This window comes from Empidonax traillii, unplaced genomic scaffold, assembly GCF_003031625.1.
Source record: "Empidonax traillii isolate 1590-97213 ecotype Southwest subspecies unplaced genomic scaffold, ASM303162v1 scaffold25:size3598162, whole genome shotgun sequence".
NCBI lineage: Eukaryota > Metazoa > Chordata > Aves > Passeriformes > Tyrannidae > Empidonax > Empidonax traillii.
This window is the reverse complement of record NW_020955218.1, coordinates 1,734,284-1,761,804: the sequence shown is the minus strand read 5'-3', so window position 1 is coordinate 1,761,804 and position 27,521 is coordinate 1,734,284. Positions and strand designations below refer to the sequence as shown.

Below are 27,521 nucleotides of genomic sequence, written 5' to 3'. Positions count from 1 at the left end.
GGCTCTGTGCCCAGCTCATCCTCCACATCATTATCCTCATATGGAGCTAGAATATATTCAAATATTGAGAAAAAAAGAAAAGAAGACAAACACTACACAGTGAAAAGGTTCTACATTGAACTGTACCAACAGTTTATAGTCGAGATGTTTATTAATTACTGCCAAAATAAGAAATCCCAAAATGTGTCACCTGGAAGGACATCTGTGGTGAAAGGACACTTCTAGACTCCAGTGAATCAAGGAACGCCTGCCCTTGGGGAGGCTCCAAGGCATTTACAGTGAAAGTAGCCAAGGCTTTTCTGAGCAACAGGCCTTGTGAAAAATTAAACAAGAAGGGGACTAAGAGGACATCACACCAGGATAAAGTTTACTGTTCTTCCAGGAAGATTGGTTTTTCCCTTTACCACACCAGAACAGTCACCACCTCTCGATAGCGTATGTGCATTAAGTCAAAACTGAAATCCCACCATGTACCATGACTGTTCATCTTGAAATTGAAACAGGTTTTGAGGATGTAAGTCAGAGACAGAGTCTAGCTCTGGGATTGACCATTATTGCATTTGGAAACTGTTTAATGCTGTGCAGCTACTGCAGTCTTTGGTAATAAGGTCTAAGAAAATTCATATGCTGTACAAGTACGTAGGGCACAAACTGAGATAAAGTAATTAAAATAATACATAAACTTTTTTCTGTCACAGATCATTAATTGAGATATTTTTTAATATTTTAAATTACATATTAAAAACTTTTTTTTTCTTTTACAGATCATAATTTGATTTGCTGGGTCAAAATAAAGAAAAGGTTCTTGAACTGGCAACTCTGAAAATTCTGATATCTGACATTACTACTTGTGACAGAATTTAATTACAGGGGGAGAGAGATAAGACCAAAGTCTGGGGTCTAAATTTCATTATTAAATGATACTTCTAAAAATAACCATTTAAACCTTATGACACATTATCCCATATCTAGTGCTATGGATGATTTGTCTTTTTTTTTTTTTGTTAAACGTTTTCATAAACCATAATTTAAATATAAAAATTTAAATATTAAATATTCCAGGTTTTTCCCCCCCCACAGTAGCATTGGTCAACTACAGTTTTGAAAGTGTGCAGTGAGTTATTATCAATTCATGTTCAACAACATGCAAGCATTTAACTCTGTTGTACATCCTTTGGAAATGTGTACACAGTCAGCATGTGTTACAGTGCACATCTGCTAATTATACACACAGGATATGGTTCTGTAAGAATGATAAGTTATATATTTATAATCTTCTTGGTTGCACCTACACCAGTAAACTAAGTGGTGCAGGTGTCTAGACCTGAAAGCACACAGTGCCACACGGTCATCCTTGGGAGGGCTCCAGGCACAACTCCCAGCAGTCAGTTCCCAGGGAAGGGCCCAGGCTGTTTCCACAGGCAGTCTGGACACAGCCCCCTGATCCTGGATGGCAGAAAAGTTAAGCCATGCAGGAGAGAACCATGGTGTGCCAGGTTCCCCCTGAGTCAGGGTGTCGGCCCTGGTCCTCTTTGTTTGCTCCTGACGATGTGGCTCTTGGAACCATTTATATGACAGCTAATTAATATGCTAATTAAGACAGTCTTGAAAACAAACTAACCCTCCCTAAAACTGACATCTTGCAGCCTCTCCTCCTTCTCTAATATAGGTTTTTGCTTATTTCAAAACACAGCCTTCAGTGGGTGGTTTGTCTTCTTCCTTCAACCTGAGAATTTCCTTTTTCCCATGTTCTATAGTATTACTAATATAGATAAAGATATGGGCTATTTTATTTTCTGTCAGCTACTGTGAAAAGGCATTTCCACTCACATGTGATAACGTACTGGCCTATTCCCTTATGTCAGAGAATTATAAGATCCAGACCCATACTGACATTGAGCATAGGAAACTGAATCATATGGCTGGACTTCCCACAGGGGCATTTACAAATCTACTGAACAAAACCAAAACATGTTCCAGTCTGATTGTTGCTTCGGTATGCAGTAGCTTATGTTATTTTGGAAATGATAATGTCATGGCATGGATTTATGGTAGCAGCAAATGTGAGTTATCTTAATCAAAACTTGCAAAAAACAACTCATGTTAAGAATATCTGAATCCACTACATATATGTAGGTCTTCAGATCCAGAAACCATGAATTGACATGACACACACAGGTTGTTTTGGAAGAGAGAAGAAAACCAGGTTTTAAACAGGTTGGTACACAAAACTCAATGGAAGATTACAGATGCATCGATAAGCAGCAACTTGGTGCAAGGGTGGATCCCACTCTGAGGGACATGGAGAGCTTGCAGGTGGTTGGTTATATTATATATATATTGTGTATATACATATATGCAGTTAAGGTAAGGAGCAAGAGGCCAAAAGCTGTCACACAGTAACTCAGAAGCTACACAAAACAGCAGCCAGAAACTGGGATCAGCACTTGGTTTGTATTAGCTGGCAGCTGTGAGCAGACTGCTTTGTGTGCAGACGTCTTGTAAACACTGCTGGCTTGCCAAAGCAGCAGCAGAAGCAAAGTTTTAAAGGCAAGCTAGCTATTCTGATGTGCCAAAGCAACTCAGCTGTACACCAACTAGCCAGCTCAAACTACTCCACTGAACTGAATACCTTCACAGCTTTACACAAATGTACCCCCCTTACTGTCACCCCAGAATCTTGATGTTCATGGGTTCTGTAATGGAGTTTAGAGGACCACATATAAAAAAGCAGGTGAGCTTTACAATTCTTCAACATTCCCGAGGCTTTCCTGAATAACATGAGATCCCAGGCCATAGGAAACACAGTCACTATTCCTAAAGATCCCAGTTTCCATCTTATTATTCTCTCTTATTTTCTTGACTAGATAACTACAGTTTGCTACAGAGAACAGCCATCGTTCTAAGCACTCTCTGCCACTTAATATTTCACCTGCAAGAAAGCCCCACGTTCTTCTATTCTATGGGCTTGGGGAAGAATAACTGCTCCCATCTTCAGTTCACAAAGCACACTGAAGTGCTCAGCTGGATTCCTCCTTCTGCATTACTGCAATAACCCAGATAACCTGCCCTCAGAAGGGTTACCCCGGGTGTGGAGCTCATGCGAGAGGGGTCTGTCTGAGCAAGGCGTGCATGCACACTCCTCTTCCTCCCACCCTCCACTCCACTCATGCAGTAGCGACAGGGCCATAAGTTCCAGGGTTAAAGTACCAGCTCAGCTGCTGAAGGCATGGAGAAGAGACGGGCAGGGTTATTGTGCATTGGAATACAGAGAACATCACCAAACTACCTCCAGGGACCGTCTCCAGCCACGCCTGTACCGCCTCATGGCGTACGGAGGGAAGGTCGGACGCTGAATTTAAAAAACAATAAATCGTAAGAAATCAAAATTAGACCATCAGTCAGTGTCTAAAACAGAAGAGTGACAAAGGGAAATTTTTCAGTAGCGAGTACAGGAGTAAAACCTATGAAATTTTAAACAACCAATTCCAGGCTCAAGAATTAAATTGAGGCAACACACAAATGTCAGGGGCCTAATCTTCCCTTTAGGATCTGTAATGTTAAAAGGAAATGTGGATGGCACAGTGAGAGAAACACTGCATCTGACCAGCAGGTTGCTGCTACTGTGCTCCCCTCGAAACTCTGCAACGGAGGGAATCAAGGAAAGGAGGGATCTGAGCAACAAGAGAGGGGCGGTCATACCAGGGGTCCCAGAACCTGTGCTGCCCAGGTGCCCACGCTAGCAGATGAAGAAAAGCTCCCAAAGCAGAATGAGAGGGGCTTCTGTGAACTGTCCTGTTATCCCAGGCTTTCACACCAAACCTTATCACTGCTGCTGCTACCGCTGGGCTCTCCAAACGCCTCATATCGCAGAACAGAGCTCAGCCAGGAACAATCTGCCTGTTGCACTCAGGCTGAAAATTTACAGCATCTCCACAAATACATATTCGCAACAGCCCTTTAAAACCCCAAGCTGCTGATACACCTGCACACACGTGTACTACATAGCAAAGTAATTGAAGTAGCTAATCAGTCAATCAGGATTGTCCCAGTTTGACTGGGTTTTAGGGGAAGGAAATTAAAATACTGCCCCCATTCCCAAAGGAATTTAGAAAGACCACAAAATCAATTTTGGAAGGATCACCTGTTGCTGACAACTGTAGCAGTACAATACAGAAAAGTAGAAATTATAAAATACAAATGACAATAAAAACTTGGAAACTAGAGTGACACTCACCCTGAAGCAGAAGCACAAGTAACCTGAATTGCTGCAAACTTGAGAAACTATGTTAATATTTTTCACTTTGTATTTTTTAAACATTAAGCAACTACCGATGCAATACTGAATATGTTACAGACAGTTGAACACTGTGGTTGCAGTGTGGGAACAAAACATCCACTTCTTATTTGTAGGGCACAGATTTCACACCAGAAAGTCCCAGTGCATTCTACAAACTGCAGTTATAAGCGTTGCCAAACTGATCTGGAACTGTGTATCAAGCTAGATCAGGATTAAAAACACCTCACACTAAACTTCTAAAACTGTGAGGAAAAGATAATTATCTGGAATAGAAGATGATCAGGCAACATGAGGTAAAGGCCCAGGCTTTTTAACTTAATTTCACATTTGCTGTGAAAAGACAACCCACAGCATACTTACTCCCTCTACAGTTCTGTCACAGTGGTTGCAGGCTGGGAGAAGAGCACTGCTCATCAACGGCACGGTGAACTTTTATTCAATCCATAGGTAAAGCACTTATGACATACTTACCTGACATACTGTAATACAGTCTAGAACAAGGCCAGCAGAGACTGCTGGAAGGTGCTCATGTGAGATCTGGACTTACCGGTATTTTCCCCCTTCAAAGTTTTCCTTTAAGTAACTGGTAATTTGGAAAGGTCACACCTCACATTAAAAAAATTAGATATACTGCCAAACCTTAAACACAGGCAGTCAAAACTCCCACTGATCAGATTTGCAAGCCCTTTGACTCCCATCCTTCCCTGTTAATACCAGATGCAGTTACACCCTTTGAAAACCAGCAGCAGAGACCTGTGCTCAATACAGAAGCTGATCCTGTTCAGTCTTTGCTGGAGTAGCTACACAACACAGCCCTTCAGTTTTCCCCAAAGAGGTGTAGAGCCCTCACTGCCAAAAAAGGACACAACAACTACTTCTATTTAGCATCCCTAAAGTCAGTTATAGAGGGCAGGTTTCCAGCACTACCAAATTATGTGTGTGGTGAAGAAAAATGCTATGGAGTCGAAGCAGGCAGACAAATGGGTTAGAAGAAGTCACAACACAGAGATGAGAAAGCAGTAATTTTAAACAGAGACTGGCCTGAAAAGTAAAATGTTTAACCAAGTGTAATTTCAGTGTAATTTGAAAGCAGTTCCTTTCAATCACTGCTGCCCCTGCTGAAGTCACTGCTCTCGAAGGGCACGGAACCAACAGAGTTAAACGGCTGCTACTGTGATGCAGGAATTGACAGTGTGGGGCTTGGGGGATATTACCTCTGGAGGTGGAGGACATTGAGGCTGAGACCATTTTTTCCTCCTCCTCTTTTTCACGGATGTGTGTCCAGTGCACATCTGCCAGGATCTCCAGAGGATCAACCGGATTTACAATCTGCTGCAGTCTAAGGTTTCCAACTAGCAGGAGGAGGGCATGGTATACCAGGTTGTAGGAAGGGTGTATGAAGGACAGGGAGGAAAACATAGGAGAGCAGTGGAAAGGAAAGGTAACACAATATAGGAAAGGAAATAAGAAAAGAAAATATTATTGGCTCAGATCAGTTTGCAAGACAGACAGTAAAAGCTCAGCATTGTGTGTGCACGCATACACCAATACAGCGCTCCTCATACTTCCCATCAAAGCTGAATAATGCCATTCCAAAGGCAGAGGGATGCTATAAAAAAAAAATCATTGTAGATTATCGCAAGAAGCCTCGCTGAAATGAAAGACATTCTCTGGGTGTCCAACAGTATGTGGTATGTAAACACCAATTTAGCAGAAATTTCCAGCTCCTTCAGCCTATTCATGATGATTATTGCCAACCACGTCTTGCTGTTAATGGCAGGGGACAGTCTGTGTTGTAGTTTGATGCACCAAGACAAAAGGTTTTTAATTTCCTATTATTGAGTTAGGCACTCCTTTCTGGGCTGGGTACACTCTTCTTTGTGAATTAAATTACAGAGTTTCACATGCGTGTATGTGCGTATTCACACAGGGGCACACGCCTACTTTTGCACTTAAAACACTACTTTGTTTACTCCTGCTCTTTTGTACTGACTCGTTTAAAGGGGAGTTTTTTTCTTCCTGAAGAACAACAGGATTTTGATTGTGAAAGCTGCCCCCATCTCCCCAGAAGGGAATACCTGCCTACACAAAGCTCAGCTACTTACGGAATGTCAAAGAGAACAGCGAGCACCTAAAGCAATTGATAAGCAACTTGTTTAACTGCTGCAGAACACCCACCTTGGGGAGCATCTACTCTGAGGTATTAAATTCATAGACCCTGTCTCCATTGTTATCTGCTCTGGGACTGTAACTCAGGTTTTATTTATCCATTATAAAATAACTGATTCTACAGGGGACAGGTGTTTACCTGTTCACCTTGTGCAGGAGTGGTCTTCAAAAGCAATCGTCTCAAACTGAAAGGAAAACGCCCACTTACTTTACAAAGTAGGACGTCATTTTTCGCAACAGCTGGATTACCACTGAGTAGGGCAAAACACTGCTTTAGCAGTTTAGAACCTCAAAAGCAGTTAGATTTTCATATGCTGCAATAGTGTTTGTAGGAAACGTGTAGGACACGTTAGCAGCATTTAGAGCTTGCACTCCTGCTGTCTCATTTTAATGTAGTTCCTCTCTCCTGGCCATGTTTTCCCCAGACACGACAAACTGTTTGGGACTTGCATTTTAGGATTGACTATGTGTGAGATTTGGCATTAAAACTGCAGGAGAAACAGGCAGAAGGAACTGCAGGAAGGACAAAATCATCAGATGGTTATTAAGGTGAAAAGGCTTCAGAGGCACAAACTCAAATGCAGAGCAGGATTCACAATTTGGCCAAGTATTTAGCAGTTTTATGTCTCCGTCGCCTCATCAGAGAGTTTTTGTATCAATTAGCACAACCACATGGGCTACCAGAGCCACTGGACATCCTGCAGGGACAGGAACCTGGGCTTTTCTCGCTCCATACCAAAGCACTCGCATGCAGGCCCCAGGATGAGTAGAGTTAGCACTTGCATCGCCGCAAAAAATTCTGTGTTAAAAGGTTTAGGTTTGCCAGCAATGGCTGAGAAGTATATAGTCCCTCAGCAAGGCTTGGAAAGAGCAGGTCCCACGTGATCTGCGTGTTTTAAAATGGATTTCTCTGGGATTTAGACTACTGTAACAAACACACCTCTAATTTCTCCACAAGCCTGTGGACAGAGGCCCGAGCCTGTCCTGGTTAGAACATTGGTCCCTTTCACCTTTCCCAGCAAATCAGGAGCAGCACAGCCAGCCTTGAAAGACTGCTGCTTGGCTAAGAGGCAAACCTAACACTTCCTTAAGGTCTAAGTGCCTGAGAATTTCAAACACCTGGCATAGCCTTCCCTCAGGACTGCCTGCTGAGCTTTGCAGGAAGCTGAACAGTAATTGCATTTAGATTTGGAACAGTAACATTTCCCTCCACTTCCACTGTAGCACCTACCAGCACTTTTTAAGCTGTGGGCAATCTCAATGTTTTCACTTTAATGGAATGAGGAGCCACCTGCAGATCAATTCCTGAAGAGCCAGGTTGAAAGCAAACTAACAACTGCAACGGGGGGGGGGGGGGGAGAGCTTCTTGAGATATGCCGTTCAGCCGTCTTACTAATACTTCTCATTCTTACCAACAGAAAAGTTAAATGGGGAAAAAATTTCAACACTTCTTCCTTCTTTTTTTTCTTACCAAAAAAAAAGTCAGAAGCCAAGCTATAGTTATTAAAACCATAAGCTGCAAAATATGCAGTTTGACAACTGCATATGTGTCCTCTTACATGCAGGAAGGCACTTGGATTTTCCTCTTATGTATTCTGGCTCTAATGAACCACATTGAAGGAATAAGATATTAACAAGCTATCAGGACCAAGTGCTACAAAAAAACCAACAAAAAAACCCCCAAAACACATTAAAAATAAACTGCAAGAGAACAAAACCAGTTAGATTTAAATGCCAGATTAAATTTATGACCAAGCATTCAAAAAATCTTGAGGGATCACTGCAGCTTGATTAGTTCCCTCCCAGACTCTCCCCACAGACACACACTCAACATAAAGGACAACAAAAAAAGCAAGTTTGCTGACACAGGCAGTCTAAAGGCAGCACCTCTGATGCATCCCATGTGCTTGACACACTGCACAGGTGCAAGTAGTCTGTGTGTATGGAACAAATTTGAAACTCCTAAATATGTGGAGGTCACTGTTCACGCAAATTACAGTAGCAGATTGTCCAAGCTTTCTAGATATCCTGAGGTACTTGGCAGCTCTATCATTTTGCTAAAACCAGTGGCAAAGACAGACCTGATTTATGGCACTTGGACGAGGAGACGAAGATAACAACAGCTCCCGAATCAGTTTTGAGGGAGCTGGTAATTGAATAAAACACAGAAACTTCTCAGGTGGGACCTGCTCTTTAAAATATTCCCCCCTCCTTTGGGGAAACGGGAGTGGAGATGGTGTGTACGGGTACCTTTACATGTACCCGAGTCCTCTTCGTCTGAGAGATGTTGAAGCCAGAGGCCTTGCTGCAGCTCTCTCTCCCAAGGGTTATACTCCCCCTCTACAGCAGAGGGAACCACACATCCACATATAACACCAGACACGCGTGTACACACACAAGCCATGGAGAGAAGGAAAGAGAGAAAGAGAGAGGACAGAATCAGAAAGAGAGACTGTCTGGAAATCCAGCAACTCCCCGCAGTCCCGCTGCATTCAAAGTGTCTGACAGGAAAACTGCTTGAATGGAACAACATCCGTCCAAGAACATCACAGCTCAGCAGACTGAACACACAACATGCATGTTACCAGACTTAAGAGGAAGTCTTGGTTTTCACAGACTTCAGTCATGGACATACAGTTCCTATGTTGAAAAGGTAGCCAGGCAGCCTGCTGAGCTCATCAACAACGCTGCCACTAAGGCTCAAAAAACTGGACCTCCGCTTGCAGTAGGCAGCCAAAGACCTTTACGAGAAAGCTCTTTGGAGCCTACTAGTCTCCACAAAATGGAAATGTGAGTATAAAGACAAAGACAAGATCAGCGAGAAATTTGGCATGGTGGTGAAACACTGGAAACATGTCTATTCTTGGCACAAACTTTGCATTTTGATGACTGAGACAAACGCAGGGGAACGAGTCTTTCCCTAAGATTTTCCACAGAAATCTCTCAGACCTAAAATAGGAAGCACCTGAACTCCCTGATTTCTCAAGGCCATCTTTTAACAAAGGAGAGCTACAAGCAACTTCTTTTGGAATGCCCTGACTACAGTGACAGGGCACTACCCCTTAGGGAGGCACTGCAACCACAATGCTTCCAGTTCTTGTTGCCAAAGAACAAAGGGCACATTCAAATTCAATTCCAAATAATAATAAAACCCAACAATAAACCAATACAGCAGCACAAAGCTGTGGATTGCACATGTTGGCATGGTGTATGGGAAGCATATTGTGCTGGTACTAGTGCTCTAACTGCCCTGTGGGCAAAGTCCTTCCCTATCCACAGTGACCCACCTAAACCTTTCCTTGACAATAACTCCCTTAAAAGAATCAGAGCAATAAAGACGCGAAAGAAGAAGAGAAGTTTTCCAGGCAAATCTTTCTCATTCTGCATGGCCAATACTCAACCCAGTTTTCCCTGCTGTCTAGCAGAAAGAAAGGACAAACCAATCTAACCTTCGCTCGACTCCTCATCTTCTTCCTCTTCGTATTCCTCCTCATCATAATCATCTTTGTCCTCAATCTCATGATTTGCCTCAGCCTCGATCTCTTCTTCACTCTTTCCCTTCAGGAGGGCATGGATACGCACGGCCTCTTTCCACGGCACACCACCCAAGTCTGAAGGGGGTTGCTGAGGCAGCAGTAGTTCATCCTCTTCCTCCTCATCTTCCTCCTCCATCTCAGACTCTGAACTACTGTAAGGTTTTAGGAAAAAAGATAAGGATTATATTGTTAATAATAAATAATAATACTAAAGATTATGCAGTTAACGTTTCCTTGATCAGTCTCAGATCACTGACAAGTTGTTTCAATACACATCAGCCCAAAACGTAACACTGATTTTATGCTTTCAACATTTCACAGGAATTTCAGTGACAGGATCGTGTGTGGGCTGCACTATGGTCCTTGTTCTGCTTCTTTCAAAGAACTTGAAGCAGCAGAAAAGCGCCTGTGAAGCCAAGTTCAAATAGTTGTGCAGCATTTATTGTTACAGTTCATGACAACTGAATACAGCAAAAAGAAACTACTTCCTTCATATCACATTGCTGTGGATAAACCAGTGCAAGAATTCTTAGCAGTATTAGAATGTAGAAGGTCACATCCTTTGATACGGCAGCTACTGCCAGCTATGATAACTAAGATGATTTTGGCACTTGATGTTGTGAACCAGAGAAGGCTTTGGGAGTAGAAAGGACACACAGCACAACTATCAGGACAAAGGAACTGTGAACCAAGGAGAGATAGAGAAAAAAAACAAAAACAAAAACAAAATTACTCACTCTTCTACATCACAGACAGAAATATGTATCCAATTAAGTACGCAGTGTACATAGTGGTAAGAAACTGTAGGAAGCAGTGCAAAGATAATTACAATAATGAGCTTATTATTCTCACAGCAAAGTCTAAACTATACAAAGCAGTAAAACATTACTGCCTTTTAGAAGCCATTTCTGTTCAATTCTAACAGTTCCTCAGCATAAGCTGCAGGGGCAAGAAATGTAACCACTTCCAGAAAGACATTTAATCTGGCTCACTGTTACATGCTGGACTATCTAGAGGAACTGGGAAGAAAGGTGGTTGCACTTGTCACTGGAAGATGACTGAGAAGTACAGCACGCTCAGCAAGGTGAAAAGGTGCTCTACCTTTGCTCTTCCTTAAGAGATCATTGTCATAACAGAACTGCATTTTTTAGAGCAAAAGTTGGATGCTTCCCCTATAAATCTTAAAAGGCACAGTTCATCTGACCGAAGGAGAAATCTGTTTGTGAATAGTTAAAGTTTGGGTGAATAAACTGAGAATGGTATTTCTGCTTCCTTATGCCCATTATCACTGGTTAACAGCCTTTGGCAGAACCCATTCCCATAGAGACCATGAAAGGGAAAATAATGAAGCAAGTTGAAAATAATGAAGCTCACACTCCATGTAGGTCTATAAAATATAACTTGTGCAGTTGTGATATCATATTTACATAATTTTATTCATCTACTTGTCTGACAGCCTATTTTTGACAGCAAACTTAACAAGAAAAATACTTTGTTCATGCTCTGATTGTCAGACACTTCTGTCCAGAGGTTCTTAAATTCTCTTCAGTGTTCTGCACCCATATAACGTTATTTTGCTCAAGTTACAACCCAATATTTAAGGCACGAACTGAACACTTATTTTTAACATGCTGCCTGATTTTCACACATGAAACACAAACACTGGTGCAAACCATGGACTCACTGCCTATTCCAGGAGGGCAAAGCATATTCCGAAGGCTTTATGCAGATATTGCCACAGAGGTAAAAAGTGTTGCTCCCCTCCTGCCTGATTAACCTTCCCAGCCTTTGGTTTGGAAATAAACCTGACAGGTGCCACATGCTGGAGTTTTCATGTGCTGTCAATAAGGTTTACTGCTGCTCAAATTGTTGCCATGACTGCTGAACGGGACGAGCTGCTGCCCTTCAACCAGCAGCTTATCGCATGGAATATTGACGACATGCATTCTTTATCACATAGCTCACTTCACCTTCTTTGGCTTTTGTTTATAACGTGGTTTTTGTTTGACCTTTGAATACTGAGAAATGAGAAGCTGAAAGACAGCAGTGAGATGGCCTGGTATAGTGGGCATTCCTTTCAGCATGGCAACCCTGTGCCGTAGGAATTATTCAACAGCTGAACTTTTTTTTCCCCTATAAAGCAGAACTCAAAGACCAAGGTAGGCTGCTTTATGGAATCTGTAGAAGCAGCTGAATATCTCATCAGAAAGGTGTATGTACACAGACTTAGTGCTGAAGGGACTAACTGAAAACCCAAATTGTGGAAATGAACCTCTTGCCATGCAGACCCACACAGCACAAGCTTTGACGCTGCTTTGAACGGCCACAGAGTATGATACCAAAACTGCAGATGACATGCTGGGAGTTACTGCAAGTTAAAGGCAATCAATAAGGCATATAAAGGGTTTCCCACATCTCATACCTGTGTAGTCAGGGTATAGTTGCTTAACTGATTTTTTTTCTTGTGGAAGCTTAAACAAGATCAACTCTCTTTTGAATAAATATACCCTGAATACTGCTCCCTGTAAACTCTCTCTGCAGTGCGAATGCTCCCAAGGGAGTCCGTGTGACGGGAAGCTGTGCAACCAAAATGTGAGGTCTCTGCCTGACTTAGATCTAACACCTCAGTGAACCCTGAAGCCCAACCCACTGCTCCATAAGACATGGAGAGCACAAAGAGTTCCCCATCCCCTCCTCCTGCTCCTAACCCTGTGGCGCTGCACCACGACAGTGAAGATGATCAAATCAGGGCTTTGGTTGGCTTGTTGCAGGAGTCAAAACTTCTTTCTTTTTGTTGCTGGAAAAGTAGTCAGGCTTTCCTCCCTTTCTTTGCCTTCTTTCTGTGACATACCATGGAGTGGGTATGGCTGGACAGAGGATACCCAATTGCTGCATCACCTAGAAAATTCCTTCTCTCATGTTTGGCCCACACAGCCTTGTCAATGCTCTCAGTAAACTGCTTGCCGTATTTGGATTTGGAACATAAATTTTTCCAGGTCATACTGACAGGGAATTTGATGTATTTTGTCTTTTTTCCCCTATGACAGTGTGAGTTGCCCACTAAACATATTTTTCCACATCCAAAATTATACAATGCAGTCTATTACAGACTGAAATACTCATTTTAATACAGGTTATGGTGATGAATGTAGAACAAAGAGAACTAAATGTAACACCCTAAAAGATAAAATCAAACTTGCTACCCTAATAGTATACTGCCCTCAATCTCTCTAATCCCACAAAACATCACTTGGAGATGACCAGCAACTTCATGCCAAAACGCCAAAAACTTCTTTTTTTTTTTAAAAAACTAACTCTTCTCCTTTGTAAGTCTTCTGCCATTTATTTAGCAGGCCTATTGTGTCCTGATTTACTGACATCAAGACAAAGAATAACAACAGTGAATAGCTCCATAATATAAATTTTGTTTTGGAGCTAGAAACATAAAGGACTAAAACTCCCTAGTATCATTAATGCTTATATTGTCACAGCTGATATAATTCCTAGACCTGAGCAGGGAACTAAAGGAAAACCGAGGAAGAAAATAACACTTTGTATCTCCCACAAATTGTCCAAGATTATTCAATTTTTCATACAGCTCTATATCTGTAGGTAATGCATACACAGAATATGTTCATAGAATCTAAGTCTTAGGAAACCAATAACAGCATTTTTTGAGTTTATTTCAAGACTACTGGACAGACTCAGAGCTGAAAAGGTAAGGGTTGCTACTGCTACAAAGACAAGTAGATGATTTGAAATCCTGTCAAGAGATCAAGACTGCAAAAGTGTGTGATTCACTATAAAGCTCACAAGCATCTCTTCGAGGATTTTCTCTCAATGATTCTTGCAGCAACTGTTTCCTGTAGCTCTACCTGCATGTACGTGGATCCTGGTGTGCTTAAAAGCATTTTGCAGACAAGGAAAAATTCATGAAGGTACAATATATTTTTCAACAGCCCTAACTATTGCTTCCAATTATTGTCTCTCAGGCATTGCACCAGCATTAGGTCAGTATTACATGTGTGTCAAGCTTGAATCTTGAAATCAGAAGTAGTTTTGAATTGTAATGTAAAACATTCAGAAGAGAAATTAACTTTGAAATCCCCTCCTACTTGAATTTGTGTTCTGTTTGCTCAAAAGATTCATTTATATGACAATTAAAATAAGAAAAATTAAAAATCCGTTCCAACTTAGGATTTAATTTCATGGCATTACAGTCCTACACGTGTCTTCTAAGAATGGTCATAAGCTATTTAGAACAGAAAATACAAGATAAAATATCTGTGTACATACTCAGAACTTCTTTAATAACTTTGGAAAGGGCAACCTGGTAAATAATATGTTAGGGAAAGCTAAGGAAAAAGCAGGCAAAAGCCAGTTGGGATAGGTATAAAAAAAGGTCACAGGCAATGTGTGCTAACCTGCTGGGCACATCCTCTTCTGTTCCCTTGTCCAACACGCTGCTCAGGTTATGCTCTGCCAGCGTCTCTTCAGGAACCTCTTCCAGTTCTTCTTCCCGCTGCAGCGACAGCCGGTAATTCTCCAGCTCAATCCGCTCCGGAGTGCCCCGCAGCCGCTTGGCAAGGCTGGGCTCCTCCAGCCCATTCACATTAGAACCTAAGGATAAGCCAGGGAATAAACAATAAATGCAACAGTCAGAACTGTAATTCCTTAAGAAAACCGAGCAATTGGGAGAAAAGGGGCACGAGGCAGAGGGAGGTAAATAAAGCGAGAGAATACCTTATGTCATTATCCTGTTCGCCACTACTGGCACAACCTGCTGGGAAGCCAGACTGCTAAAGGGAATCTTAAGTGGTTTAGGCTAATAGATGCTAAAAAAAATGTTAAATGTCCTAGTTGAGAGAGGAAACAGGGCCATTTTAGCTGCAAAAACTAGAGATGCAATGGAGTCTGTGTAACAAGTACTGGGGAAGGCCTGGGCACAGACTGGAAAAATTTTCTGAGACACGGTAGGAAAGCTGTGGGGCAATCCTGCTGAGTGTTAAAATTGTTACCAGTCAAGGCAAGTCTACAGAGTTAGGGAGCAAGACAATATTGTTAATATTTAAAGATGAGGGAAGGAATTAAAAAGGCCCAGTTGGAGTAAGTTTTAAGGCTTTCTATAGACTTGAAAATAATTTGGTTTTTAATCAGAATTTGTGATGAAATGAATCGCAGGGAAAAATCTTGGCAAGATGTTTGCAAGCGAAAAATCCCATAAATCCCAGAAAATTGCAAGGATATGTGACCCAGGCAGTTGGAGAAAATAATACAGGAGCTTCACTCACTGTGACACTCAACGAAGTATATACTAATATTTTAGCTGGAATAACTTGCCACTGTTTACTCTTACCCAGCTTACTATTTACAGAGCCCAACATTTCCATGCTTTTGTTTTGCTTTGCTAAACAAGCCAAGCCACCCTCTCACGAGATAAGCTCTTCAGCGTGCTGATCATCCCCTAGGTCTCTGCACCTGTCCCAGTTTGGATTAATCTTTCCAGAACCTGTGTGATTAGAACTGAGCACAGCTTTCCAGATGAGGCCTTATCGGCGTAACGCACAACCCTGCCAGAAATCTCTCATCTGGTACACGCTGAGAACACACTTGCCTATTTATACGCCACATAATACTGGTGGCTTTTACTTACTGACCGATGTTCAGATCTTTCTCCTTCTTTGCTTTCAGCTGATAAGAACTTTGTGGGTAGCCAGAATTCTCACCATTTTCTTGGTGCGTGACCTGGTACTTTCTGCTATTACATTTCTGTTCAGCGTTACAGATGGCAACATTTTGCAGCTCTTAGTGAATGACGTGCCCAGCCTCCTCTGCACTGGTGAGGGTTTGAAATTTCAGCAGATTTTTTCCTTTTTCTTTTTTGGACAGAAACCTTAGTGACAACTATCAGAAAGATCAGTCCCCAGGTCACTTTTTGTGAAACTCCACAGTCTGCAGGTGACATCCAACCCCATTACTTTCTTTTTCAATAAAACTCTAATCTCTCATTTAAGCCAACTTCTTAGACACTTGACACTTTGTGCACTGCTCCCACATTTTATCCAGTTTAAATAATTATTTGCATGTGTCAGCATTCAGGTGCTTTACTGAAGCCCAGACTTACATCTCCCTCCTGGAGGTAATCAGTTATGTTGTTGATAAAAGCTGCCAAGCCAGACCAGCACAGCCTTTGTTGAACCCAACCACATTTTCTACCACTTACCTGCATGAAAACAAAGGGCTTCACTTGCAGAACTAGCAGTTTTTAGTTATCACTCCAAAGAAGGTGTTTTATCTACTGTTTAAATTAAATTATATACACTTGATCAAATCACCTTTTAACCTTTTTTGTTTGATTTTTTATTTTCTTTATAATTTTTTATTTGCGGGTCATGCTTCTGTCACCCCGTGGTTGCATAGGATTGTCCCAAATTAAGCAGTCAAAGTTCATCATGATACTTTGATTTAATCACAAACTGTTACCACAAAGCTCACAATTTCATTGTATGCTTCTTTCACACTTCTGAGACAAAGACTATTTGATCAAATTTCATTTTTTATCATTACAATATAGTAACATTTAAATTTTTCTTTCTGCATCATTAGATTAGTATTTCCCAATCTTGCTACACACCGACTCTTTTGTTCCCATGTCCAATACCAACTGAAATGGAAGGCCATCTAATTGACTATCCATAAAACTGCATCTTATGTCAGCTCCATCTTCACTGTGGACCCACTTCTGTTTTCCCTTGCCTGGCTTTTATTTACATGCTTAAGGAATAGAGCTCTTTGCTTTCCTTTCCTTTGCAAAATCTAACCCAGCGTGAGTTTTGGCAGCATTTACTTTATCCTCACACATTTTAACCTCCAAAACAGTTTTTGTTTCCTTTCTTCATCCATTGTAGTTTCTCACTTTATTCCTAACAGTCCTTTTTTCAGAGCAATTACTCTCTCAGTACTGTCTTAGTGTTTCACACAAAATCACACAGGCCTTGCCATAATTAGTGGCATCTATTTCCAATCCCTCTCCTGAAAGATTTCTCATACAAACACAACTGCCAGGAGTGTTTTGCTCTTTTCCTTAGTACGATTTAACCCTTCTGTGATGTGGGCAAGTGGCTGCTGTGCCTTCAGCTGGAACTACATGGCTTCCTTACAGTATAAACCAGAGAAGCTTGCTCAGGTGGCAGGTGGGAACACTGCCTTGCATTTCCAGGGATACTGTGGTCTCTACCGTTTCCTGCTGCTAAGCCTTATGTTGTGTTAGTGTTTGCAAAGTTTAGTGGAACTGGACTGGCTTTTCGACTGGGATTCATCTTTCATTTAATTCTCTCTCTTGATCATGATACCACCTTGGCCAAATCTATTTTTGCAATCTGTGTTACATTCCCCAACCCTGAGTTCACAGTAACAGGGGAACTGACCTGGAATATTGCTCTGCCACTTCTGGCTGACAGTAAAAGACCAAAGGACTCTGGTTAACACAAGAACACCAACGTGAGGGAAAGTAAAAAAGGAATATACTAAAATAATAATAAAAAAAGTTTTCCTACTACCTGGAACTCTTCATACAGTCAGAGCTATCAGCTTGGCTCATCTACTTCAACAGAAGTTTCTTTTCACAAGCTGTTTTTGACTTGTTCTCTTCTGATACAAACCCTGACACAGTTGCCAAGTCCCCAAGCAGAAAAAAATTGATGAAAAAAAAAAGAACAAGAACTTCTAATGCACCTAGCATTATTTCACTTCTTTTATTTTCTAAGAAAACCATCCCCATATAATTAAATGAAATGGAATAGAGTATTTTTTTTGAAAGGTTGTTTTAATGCTCCAATATCTAGGGTGGGGAGAAAGACTAGCAGCAACCACTCTGAGGTAGAGAAGGACTGAAAATCAAGCTGACATCCATTTATATGCATTTCATGGACATACATGGTCTTTCAGGCATGTTTTTCAAAACACAAATCATCAGTGGCCATCTCATCACGAAGACCCAGTATAACAGGCGCATAGGAAGTCAAATAAATCCTATCACAGTATAAACTTTAAGTGGGAGTGACTCAGTGCAACTGTGTTAAGAAACTGCAAAGATGGAAAAGCTACCTAAATTTTAATGCAAAAGGATGTGGCCAAGCCAAGACATCCCATGAGCTTGACAAGCACTCCATGCCTCAAAATCTCAAAGAAGTAGGAAGGACATTCCCAGCATCTTCTCTAATTAATTTATATATCCACACACTTGAGACTCAGGATTGGCCACATCCCTCCACTCCCCTTTGCAAAGGAAACAGCTCCACATCAGACAACATGATACAGAAACTCAACTGATTATCAGCTTCAGCAAGGGATTTCTAGGAATTGCACTACACGGATGACATTAGTCCACTTGACCTGTTGGTTCTGCTTCTAAAAGATGCCATCTGGATAGCTGTAAAGCCACTGTCTAACTTCTTAGCAAATATGAAACAAGAGAAATTCTACTGATAACCAGCTTTGTGCACGACAAAGCCACCAAATAACAGAAGGAAAAGCATTTCATGCTACAAATGGGAAATACGGAATCTGAAGCTCTCCTACCCTCACTTATCATACATACATACACGGTGCTAAATGGATGGGCAAAGTCTATTCCATCACAGTTCTTGTAGACTCTAAAGCTTATCCTTAAAGTTCCTCTGGAGGGGAAAAGTGCCTCTCAAATCATCATGCTGTGCTCCCCAGACTGTTCTCTAGCTCACTGGCACAAGGCAGTGCTCAAGCTCCACAGGCACTGGCTGATGTTCTACCTGGTCAGTGCCTCGGGGTCCACAGAGACAAAAGTCAGCAAGCAGTCACAGCTGAGAGAAAAGGAGCTATGAGGCTGAATTTGCTGTGTTACTATTCAGGGAGGGGAGCTACCTGAAAGCCAAGTGCAGCTTCTCATACAATTAACTGATCAGCTAAAAACCCATGAGCAACATCCAAAATAGGACACATTTTAGGACCTGATTCTTTACTTTGGAAGATCCAGTGGGCCATGAACATTACACAGATCATCTCAAGGGAACTGTTTTTCACAACAGGACAGGCTGCTTAGCTGGTGCATGAAAGTTGCCAGAACCCTTTAGTTAACTCAGCCTTGACACAGCTTGCCTCGTGTAAAGATAAGTGTATGATCAGAGATAACATTCCTGCACAGAACCACTCCTTGCCTAAGAGTGTGTCCTTTCCAGCAACTCTGGCAATTCCTGGAAGGTTTGAGAAGCTCCTCTTGAGAGAGGATCCCATCTCGATTCCCCCTCAGAAGCACCTTGTTCTGTAAAATTGACACATTATTTCCATGAGCTTGATGAAATCTTGCCAAAGTTACTCCCTGACACAACAGTTGCTGAAGATGCAGGAGAGAACTGGGAATCTGAGAACAATGAATTCTTCCCAAAGGGAAAATACCTGCCTATTTTACTGAAGTTATATTCATCATCACGCAGTACTTCTAGACTTGCTTTTCTTGGCTTGCAATCCTAATATCCAAGTTACATGTCACCTCTTGTAAGTGTGGGTTCAGTATTTTGCACAGACTTAGCTGTGGCCTTGGGGAATTATGGAAATTCAAATAAAGGAGTCTACTTCAAAACACATGCAAAAGGCGGAAGGAAATAATACGTTCTCGGGAAAAACTTCATTCTGGATTTCTCATATCTTGTGGTTTTGTGGTCATGGGAAACACTGTACCTGTTTGTTTTCACTTGCCTTTTCCAAACTCTTCAATTACTTCTACCTCCACACAATTATTTGAGAACATAACTAAGTCAGGTAAAACACTTCCTACATAAACAGCAGCATATTGTGCATGACAAAGTACAGAAGAGGAAGATGGGAGCTTTTCCATTGGAGTTTAAAGGTGATGCAGTGAGCTCTGAGTCAGAAATGCTGAAAGTCCTCATATTCCATTGTCATTAATTTCTAAGAAATATCTTTTGGGATGAGGTTTCTGAAGTGTGCTTGTAGTTCAGCAAACATTATTGCTGAGGTACAAAGAAGGCAGCAGATGAGATCCAACAGCATTTTTAGGCGTCTCATTTTTCATCTGTGTTAATGTCAAATTGAGTTCCATGTTTTTTTCCTAGAAGTTTCACCCTCACCCACTTCAGTTCCATTAACTCCCTGTTTGTATTCCAACTCCACTTCTCATCCAAGGGCCTCAAAATGCTTTACAAGTGCTAGCACACTAAAACAAACCTATTTTGGAAGTAGGTAAGTACTGCAGGGGCATTGCTCAAGTTCAGACACAGAGATTAAATACCAGCAAGGCAATCTCCTAACAGACTAGTGGCATTGCCAGAAACAGGATCCAGAATGCACAGTGCCAATGCCTTCACTCTCAACTTTAGATAAAGTCAAGAAAAAACACTTTGGTGTTAGAAAATGCCCAGCATTGTGTGTACAAAATGGAAGGAAATCATGTTACCAAGGTCCGTTGCTAGATGCTGCACACATTGAAACAGAAAGTCAATTAAGACATTCCATTTATATTAGTGCAACTGATTCCTTATGAAATCCTTTCCTTAATCCTCTCAAAAACTGCCATCTAGCCACTGTTAACAATTTTTGTACTGCACAGTAACAGATACATAAAATATGTATGTGGCAACTCTAAACTGACCTATAGAAATGTGTTAAACGGAATGGATTTTTTAAGGGTTAATAAGAAATTCAAAGTTTTAAATCTAGATTCGTCCACTCTTTAAAATTTATCCTCTCATTTAAGAAATGTCTCCAGGAAACCACTGGAAAGAACCCAGCAGATCTGCTGAATTCTTGTCACTGCTTGTTCACACAGCCTCATATCACAAACTGCAGAACTGCACATATCCTGGTAGGATCCCCTGAATTTTGATAAGCACAATCTCAAAGACAAAAGGGGCGTTATAAATACCTCTCCAAATAGAAACAAGAATCCATTTATCTGAATGTAAATACTGAATAGCATCTTGGTTTTGGCTGGGGTAGAGTTAATTTTCTGCCTACTAGCTGGTGCAGTGCTGCGTTTTGGGTTCAGTGTGATAACAACCTGGACAGCACACTGATGTTTTGGCTGTTGCTAAGCAGTGCTTATCCTGAGTCAAGGACGCCGCAGTTTCCTGAGCTCTGCCAGCGAGCAGGTGCACAGGAGGCTGTGAGGGAGTGTGGCCAGGCCAGCTGACCCAAACTGGCCAAAGGGATATTCCATACCGTGGAACACCACAGCCAGCACGCATAGAGTGGGGGGAGTTGGCTGGGGGGGACCAATAGCTGCTCAGGGACCAGCTGGGAATCAGTGGGTGGCGGTGAGAAAATTGCATTGTGTATCAGTTGTTCTTATTTTATTCCTCCCTCCTTCATTTTCATTAAAATTACCGTTATTGTTGTTGTTATTACTATAATATTTTACTTTGTTTCAATTATTACACTGCTCTTATCTCAACCCACAAGCTTTACTTTCAGATTCTCCTGGGCACCAGGGCTGGTGGGGGGTGAGGGAGAGAGCAGCTGCATGATACTTAGTTGCCAGGTGGGGTTAAACCATGACAAGTAGATATCAAATGTCAATGTTATTTTGAAATAATGCCTCAGCTTTCTCTCTAGGGTATTCCCAAGCCCTCAGGAAGCCCGAATTACTCAGCTGTAATAAGAAGCCATCAAACCTTGACTTTTTTCTGATGGCTGCATTTCCAGTTTGATCCATAGCATGTTCTGCTAAATATCAAAGGCCTGAATTCAAAGAGGACAGTATGGTAAGGAAAACAAAGTCTATTCGTAAGCAAGATCTCCGGTGTCCATGCACAGGACTCAAACTGAACTCACACCTGACAACGGCCCTGCTGGAATTCTGCTGTAATGTACACATACCGATCACAGCAGTGAATAATAACTAAGCTTTCGAGAAGATTTACTCTACTGAGTAAAAGCTCTTGGGAGTTTGATATGGGAGTTGTACAACTGCAAACTGGCTTATGCAGGGTGGACTTGATCAGTACAACTGTCCTTAAACTGACACTTCAAATCTATGGAACTGAGGAGCAGACACAGAGCAGAACAGCAGCTCTCGAGCCTGCCAGAAGAGAAAGAGTTTTGCCACTGAGCAACCGATGTGGCTCGAGACCTCTCCTGCTATGTCAGGCTCAGTTCTCAAACATGCAATCCAGCAATTCTTCCCAGCAAACAGAGAAGTGATTGAGCTGTACAGACAGAAAGGTGCTTAATCAAAATATCCCCTGATGCAGAAGTACCCAGCAGAGATTTACCAGTACTATTTCCAGTGCTGACCAAGAAGTTTTACTGCATTACTTAATTCAACAGCACATGAAACAAAAATCAGTGAGATTCCTGTTGATATCTACTAGTCCCCTAAGCAATGAGGAGCAGAGAGGCCCCCAAGGTCCTCCCCTACAACCATTATAGTGTGTATAGGAAGAAATGACAGCTAAAATAATCAGGAGATTCTGAAACAGATACCCCAGAAACAAACATATTAAGACGTTAAGTCCTCCTCCATACATTCCACCACCTCCAGCTAGAATTAAGTTCTTCATTCTCAGATACTGTCAGTAAATGTGGAAGCCTGCTCTCTTCATAATTATGAAAGTGAACTGGACTACTGAATAAAATTAAAAACTCATATATTTGTCTCATTGGTGTTGCAATGTTTTCCCCCTCTCCCCTCATTATTTTGGTCAAAACCGATTTCTAGAATTCACAGAACAGGCACTGACAAAACAGTTGCTTACTGCATCAGTAGGACAGAGCCTGGAAACAGCTGGCAATTGCATTGATCTGACCTTTCTCTGGTTTTATTGGAAGCAACCAGAAGTGAATATAATTAACCAGTTTAATATCAAGGTCATCTGTAATTTATACTTATGTCTTGAAAACAAATACAAAAACTCATCTCCAACTTTATACTGTATACTATATACTATAAAGTTATGTTTGAGAAACTGTGTTTTCCATATGCAGGTGTGTGAAGTAGCAGCACTATATAATGAAAGTTAGGAGTTCAGTATATCGTTTAACAATACAGAAAAGTTGTTCATTAGAGCAGAGGTATAGAATAATCCAGGAGTGTAGTTATTTCTGACTCCTGGAAAGTGTCCAGTGTTGTCACTGGTGGGTGGAGAAAGGGATCAGGGGAAAGGAGGTATTAGGTCACATAATCCAAGCCCCAGAGAACACTGCTAAGCTCAATACTCCTTATTACATCTCTTTTGGCAGAAAATCTTAACATTTGTACATATTTCACTTTTACTGCTGCCCCAGATATGTTTCCAGTACTAGAGATGCAATATAAATTATGCAGGGATTTTAAGTCTGTTAATTACTGGTGTGTTTATCACTCAGGAGTATTTGTAAATTAGTTACCTATTACTGATCATTTTCCCTTTTGCTGGTATCAACTAAGATGCTGGAGCTCTCTCTGGTATTTTGATCAGCTCTATCATATGCTGCCTGGCCTCATTTCCATTCCCTGAAAGCAGCTGAGTGTGGGAAGGCTGAAGAGCACTGAAGGATAATCTGGTTAAAGATAACATTACTTTGCAGGCATAAATTTTGTCCTGGAAGCTATCCAATATATGTTACCTCAAAGAACCACATACATATTCTAAAAATCACCATGACCTTGGTTCATGAGGTTTCCCCTTTTTTTTGAGAGAAGTACTCTATTTTTGTTAAGTAGCTTAGAAATTAATGTTTAAGACTGCTGGTCCAGTTATAATCCAAACAATAATCCCTTTTATGGTGTTACAAAGAAAGCCTCTATCTTCTCTACTAGGTAAAGCCTTGGTACAGTTTATTCACTGTGGCATCTATTTCTTGCCACTTGTATGTAGCAGCCTTTGGAATCTCTCATCTCAGTGGGAGGGATCAGACAGGTGATTCCCACTGTGCAAGTAGCACAAAGTTGAAACAAGGATTATTTCCATCTAAAAGGAGCAGTGGAATCTTCACTGGCAAGTGCTCCAGGCACGTGGCTCAAACCACAGGAGGCAAAGGTAGGGACTGGGAGGATGAAGAACGGCCCACTGCAGGAGGTCGGGCTCCAGAACATCTAAGGAACCTGAAGGTGCATGAGTCCTGCATGACACCCTTGTCTCTAAACTGGACAGACATGGATTAGACAGATGGACCAACTGGTGAATAAGTAAATGAAAGGTTGCACTTAAGAGTTGTGGCCAAAAGCTCGATGTCCAAGTGGAGAGCAGTGACGAATGCTGTTTAGAATCATAGAATAGACTGGGTTGGAAAAGACCTCCAAGATCATCAAGTCCAACCCCTGATCCAACTCCAATTACTATATCATGGCACTAAGGGCCACATCCAATCTCTTTTAAAAAACCTCCAGGGGTGGTGAATCCACCATCTCTCTGGGTAGGCCGTTCCAATGCCTGATCACCCTCTCTGTAAGGGGCTGATGCTGTTTAACATCTTCATCACTGACACGGTGACAAACCCTCAGCAACTTTGCCAACAACACCGAGTTGTGCAGATCTGGTGGTGTTCCTACTCATGACAAAGGGTTTTTAAGGTCCCTTCCAACCCAAACTGTTCTACAATTCATTCTATGCATCTTTCAATACAAATATTGCCTACTTTTTAAGGAAACTGGTACTTACAGTTCCACCTTGGATCATGGAATGATACTTTGATCACTGAAGAAGAACCAATCTGGATTTGAAAATTTTATCACTCATAGAAAAATGTAGAATGTAATATTTTCAGTTTTCTGTTCAAACTGTGATCAGATTCAAAATACTACTTGTAAATAGTTATCTTCTTCCAACTACTGAGTTAACAACCAGTATCTACTCTGTGGCAATGTACAACAGATTCCATAATTACTAGATCTCAGAATATATTTAGATACCAACCATGTCCTTACTTAATTTCTATCATTTGTGTCAAGATTATGAAGTGCTGAAAATGGAACAGGCTGAAATGTTGGGTTGGCAGTTACAGGAAAATATACTGAGGAATACTTGCCCTAAGTAAAAGGTCCACATACTCCAGAAAGCTTCAACACCTGCTCTCTCATTGTGCCACATACTTTTCCATCATCCACATTTATCCCACATACTCTTTTGTAACAACTGAATCTTCCTAGCAACCCAGAGCTTCACAGCTCCATGGGAATTTTTCCTGAAACTAAGAAAATTCTTGTATAGATATATAGCTAGTTATATTCAAAATCTCACACAGTTCCAGAAAGAAAGCTTCCAAAAGACTCATTACTGATTAAAAATAATTTACACATCAGTTCTGATGTTTAAAATCACCGAGTTACCCAAGCCTAAAAGTATTTGAAACATCTCTTGGGTAAAAAAATTCCTATTTTTAAACACTTCTACCCGCAAGCCATCACATAAAACTTCTATAACAGCAGAGAGGACAGTTACGAAATTTTCCTAAAAAAGCAAGCACAGCCTTCTGGGATGACAGCAAACATGAGAAATGTCAGACTAAACATACATTTTTGAGAGCAGATGTAAGCAACTAAACAGAGCACAGAAGTGCCATCTCATCCTTAAAGAGCATCTGCCCAGTTTTGTTTGGAAAGCCCAAGCTAAGCTCTACATCGCCAGGATCAGCTCTGTAACCACTACTCCACCTTCTTCCACAAATACACTTCACAGAAGCAGGAGAATAGCTTTGCTGTTGACTCTGGATTATCTATTCCTTCCCCTGAGATTATTTCTATTTGTTTTGGTTTTGTGGTTTTTTGTTTTGTTAGTTTTGGCTGCCAGTTTTGTTTGGTTGGTTTGGTTTTTCCCTTTTGTTTTGTTTGTTTGGTTTTCTCCCCTTACTTCTCCTTGCATTTTAAGATGCACTACCAACTGCACACCTTAATATACTGTGCTGCTGATCACAAACAGGTGGAAAACCTAAAACTGCCTTGGTTTAATTTGCGTAGGAGTGAACAGACACTTATTCGCTCATTTTATTATTTTAAAAGTACCTTCTTACACTTTTTCATCACTGTTAAAGAGCATTAGAGGGAGAGACCTGTGTGAAACAGCTGCAATTCTGCCACACCAGATGAGGAAGGTAATATGTCTGAAATGTAAAGACAACTGTACACAGGAGGTGTTCTACACTACCCTGCCGATGGGTGTTGCAAAGGAAACAGTCCATGGCAAAATGCCTCTTGGAAAACCTGCTACCGAAGTATATCTGATGAAACAGGCTGTTTTGGGATGCATGGTGGAAAATATCTTAGTACTCCCAAAGTCTCATTTCTTATTATGAAGTTTCCAAACCTCTGTAAAAGTTAATTTGGTACATCTTCCATGTAAGTCATGTTTTTTGAGGAAACAAAACATCCACACTGCCAACAGACTCTTGTGCGTTTGTGAATGGCTCAGTACCTCAGTTTTAAAAAGTGATTTACACACTAATTTACCTTGTTTTTTAAAACTGTCTGTAATATATCACTCCTTAATAGTGAATTTCAGTCCTTCAGGTTCAATTCTGGGATAAATTGTTGGATATTAGCTAGTGGCCACCTAAGATTTTCTGTGGATAATTTTTTTGAGGATGTTAAGGGAGAACATTACCTGCAAAAAAAATACGATACCTCTTTTTCTGCATGATAAAGACAATATTTCATCCATTTACCAAGCTCCACAAATTCTAAATAATGAGGCCCTCAGAAGTGACAGATGCAATGAAAGGACAAATCTATGTAATTCACGATTCCAAGATAGCATATTCAGAAAAATCCATGGTGTTCTCTTTACAGAGCTACAGGCAAAGAAGCACATAAAGTCAGCAAGAACACGACCCAGCACAAATCATCTACCTTTCTTTCTCATTTTCAGGTCATTTTATTTGCCAACAAAGGTTAAAAGGAGTGAAATTTGACATGGTGTTACTTGGGACTTTATTTATAGAATAAGGTTTCTTCTAGGGGAAATCATTTTAAGGTAAGTCTTGGAATGGGAGAAAGAAGGAACAGTGGCAGTGAAGAGGGAAGACTGTTAGAAAAAGGTTCAGGTTTGTTTCACAAACAAAACTTCTTTAACAAAAAGCGATTTTTGAGTGTCAGGGTCATGGAAGGAGTTTCCAAGGCACACCCCTCTCCTGTCCAGTGGGGCAGGATACAGAGTTCAACTCTTTTCACAGACATTAGTAAGAGAACACCAGAAGCCAGGAGACTAGAGGAGAACCACAGGCACAGAAACAGAGAGAAAATGAGGTGAGGAGTGTCTCTCCTATCACACGTTTCTCCATCTGAAAACAATGCTTCCTATACTGGTACAGCAAGAAAGTCTGACTTCAAATCAGGTGGGGAAGAGCTCTAGAAATGCACCTCCCTTCATACTTTTTTCCCCCCTCCTCTTGTTAATTCATGAAGCAAACATTTGATTTCTGAAGAGTGTATATGTAGCTGTTAACAGCTTTCCTGATACAGAACAGTGGAGGCTGTTCTAGCAGTGCATCACAAAATGACATTTCTAGTTCATGCACCAGCACATAGATCTTATACTGAATGCTGATGG

The 27,521-nt window shown here is 41.2% G+C and overlaps 1 protein-coding gene across 6 annotated transcripts in view; it reads right to left on the bottom strand.

Moving 5' to 3' along the window:
• The window catches only part of MICAL3 (microtubule associated monooxygenase, calponin and LIM domain containing 3), a 169,122-nt gene that overhangs the window by 35,839 nt on the left and 105,762 nt on the right, over positions 1–27,521 (bottom strand). For 4 of the 6 annotated variants that reach the window (XM_027905499.1, XM_027905472.1, XM_027905518.1 and 1 more), the window contains 5 exons: positions 14,430–14,625; positions 9,919–10,157; positions 8,720–8,809; positions 5,515–5,652; positions 3,290–3,352 (listed from right to left, as the gene is read on the bottom strand). In XM_027905499.1, coding sequence (XP_027761300.1) covers positions 3,290–3,352; positions 5,515–5,652; positions 8,720–8,809; positions 9,919–10,157; positions 14,430–14,625 — 726 coding nt within the window. The remainder of the gene's footprint in view (positions 1–3,289; positions 3,353–5,514; positions 5,653–8,719; positions 8,810–9,918; positions 10,158–14,429; positions 14,626–27,521) is intronic. The other 2 variants (XM_027905490.1, XM_027905509.1) reach the window with 1 other exon arrangement.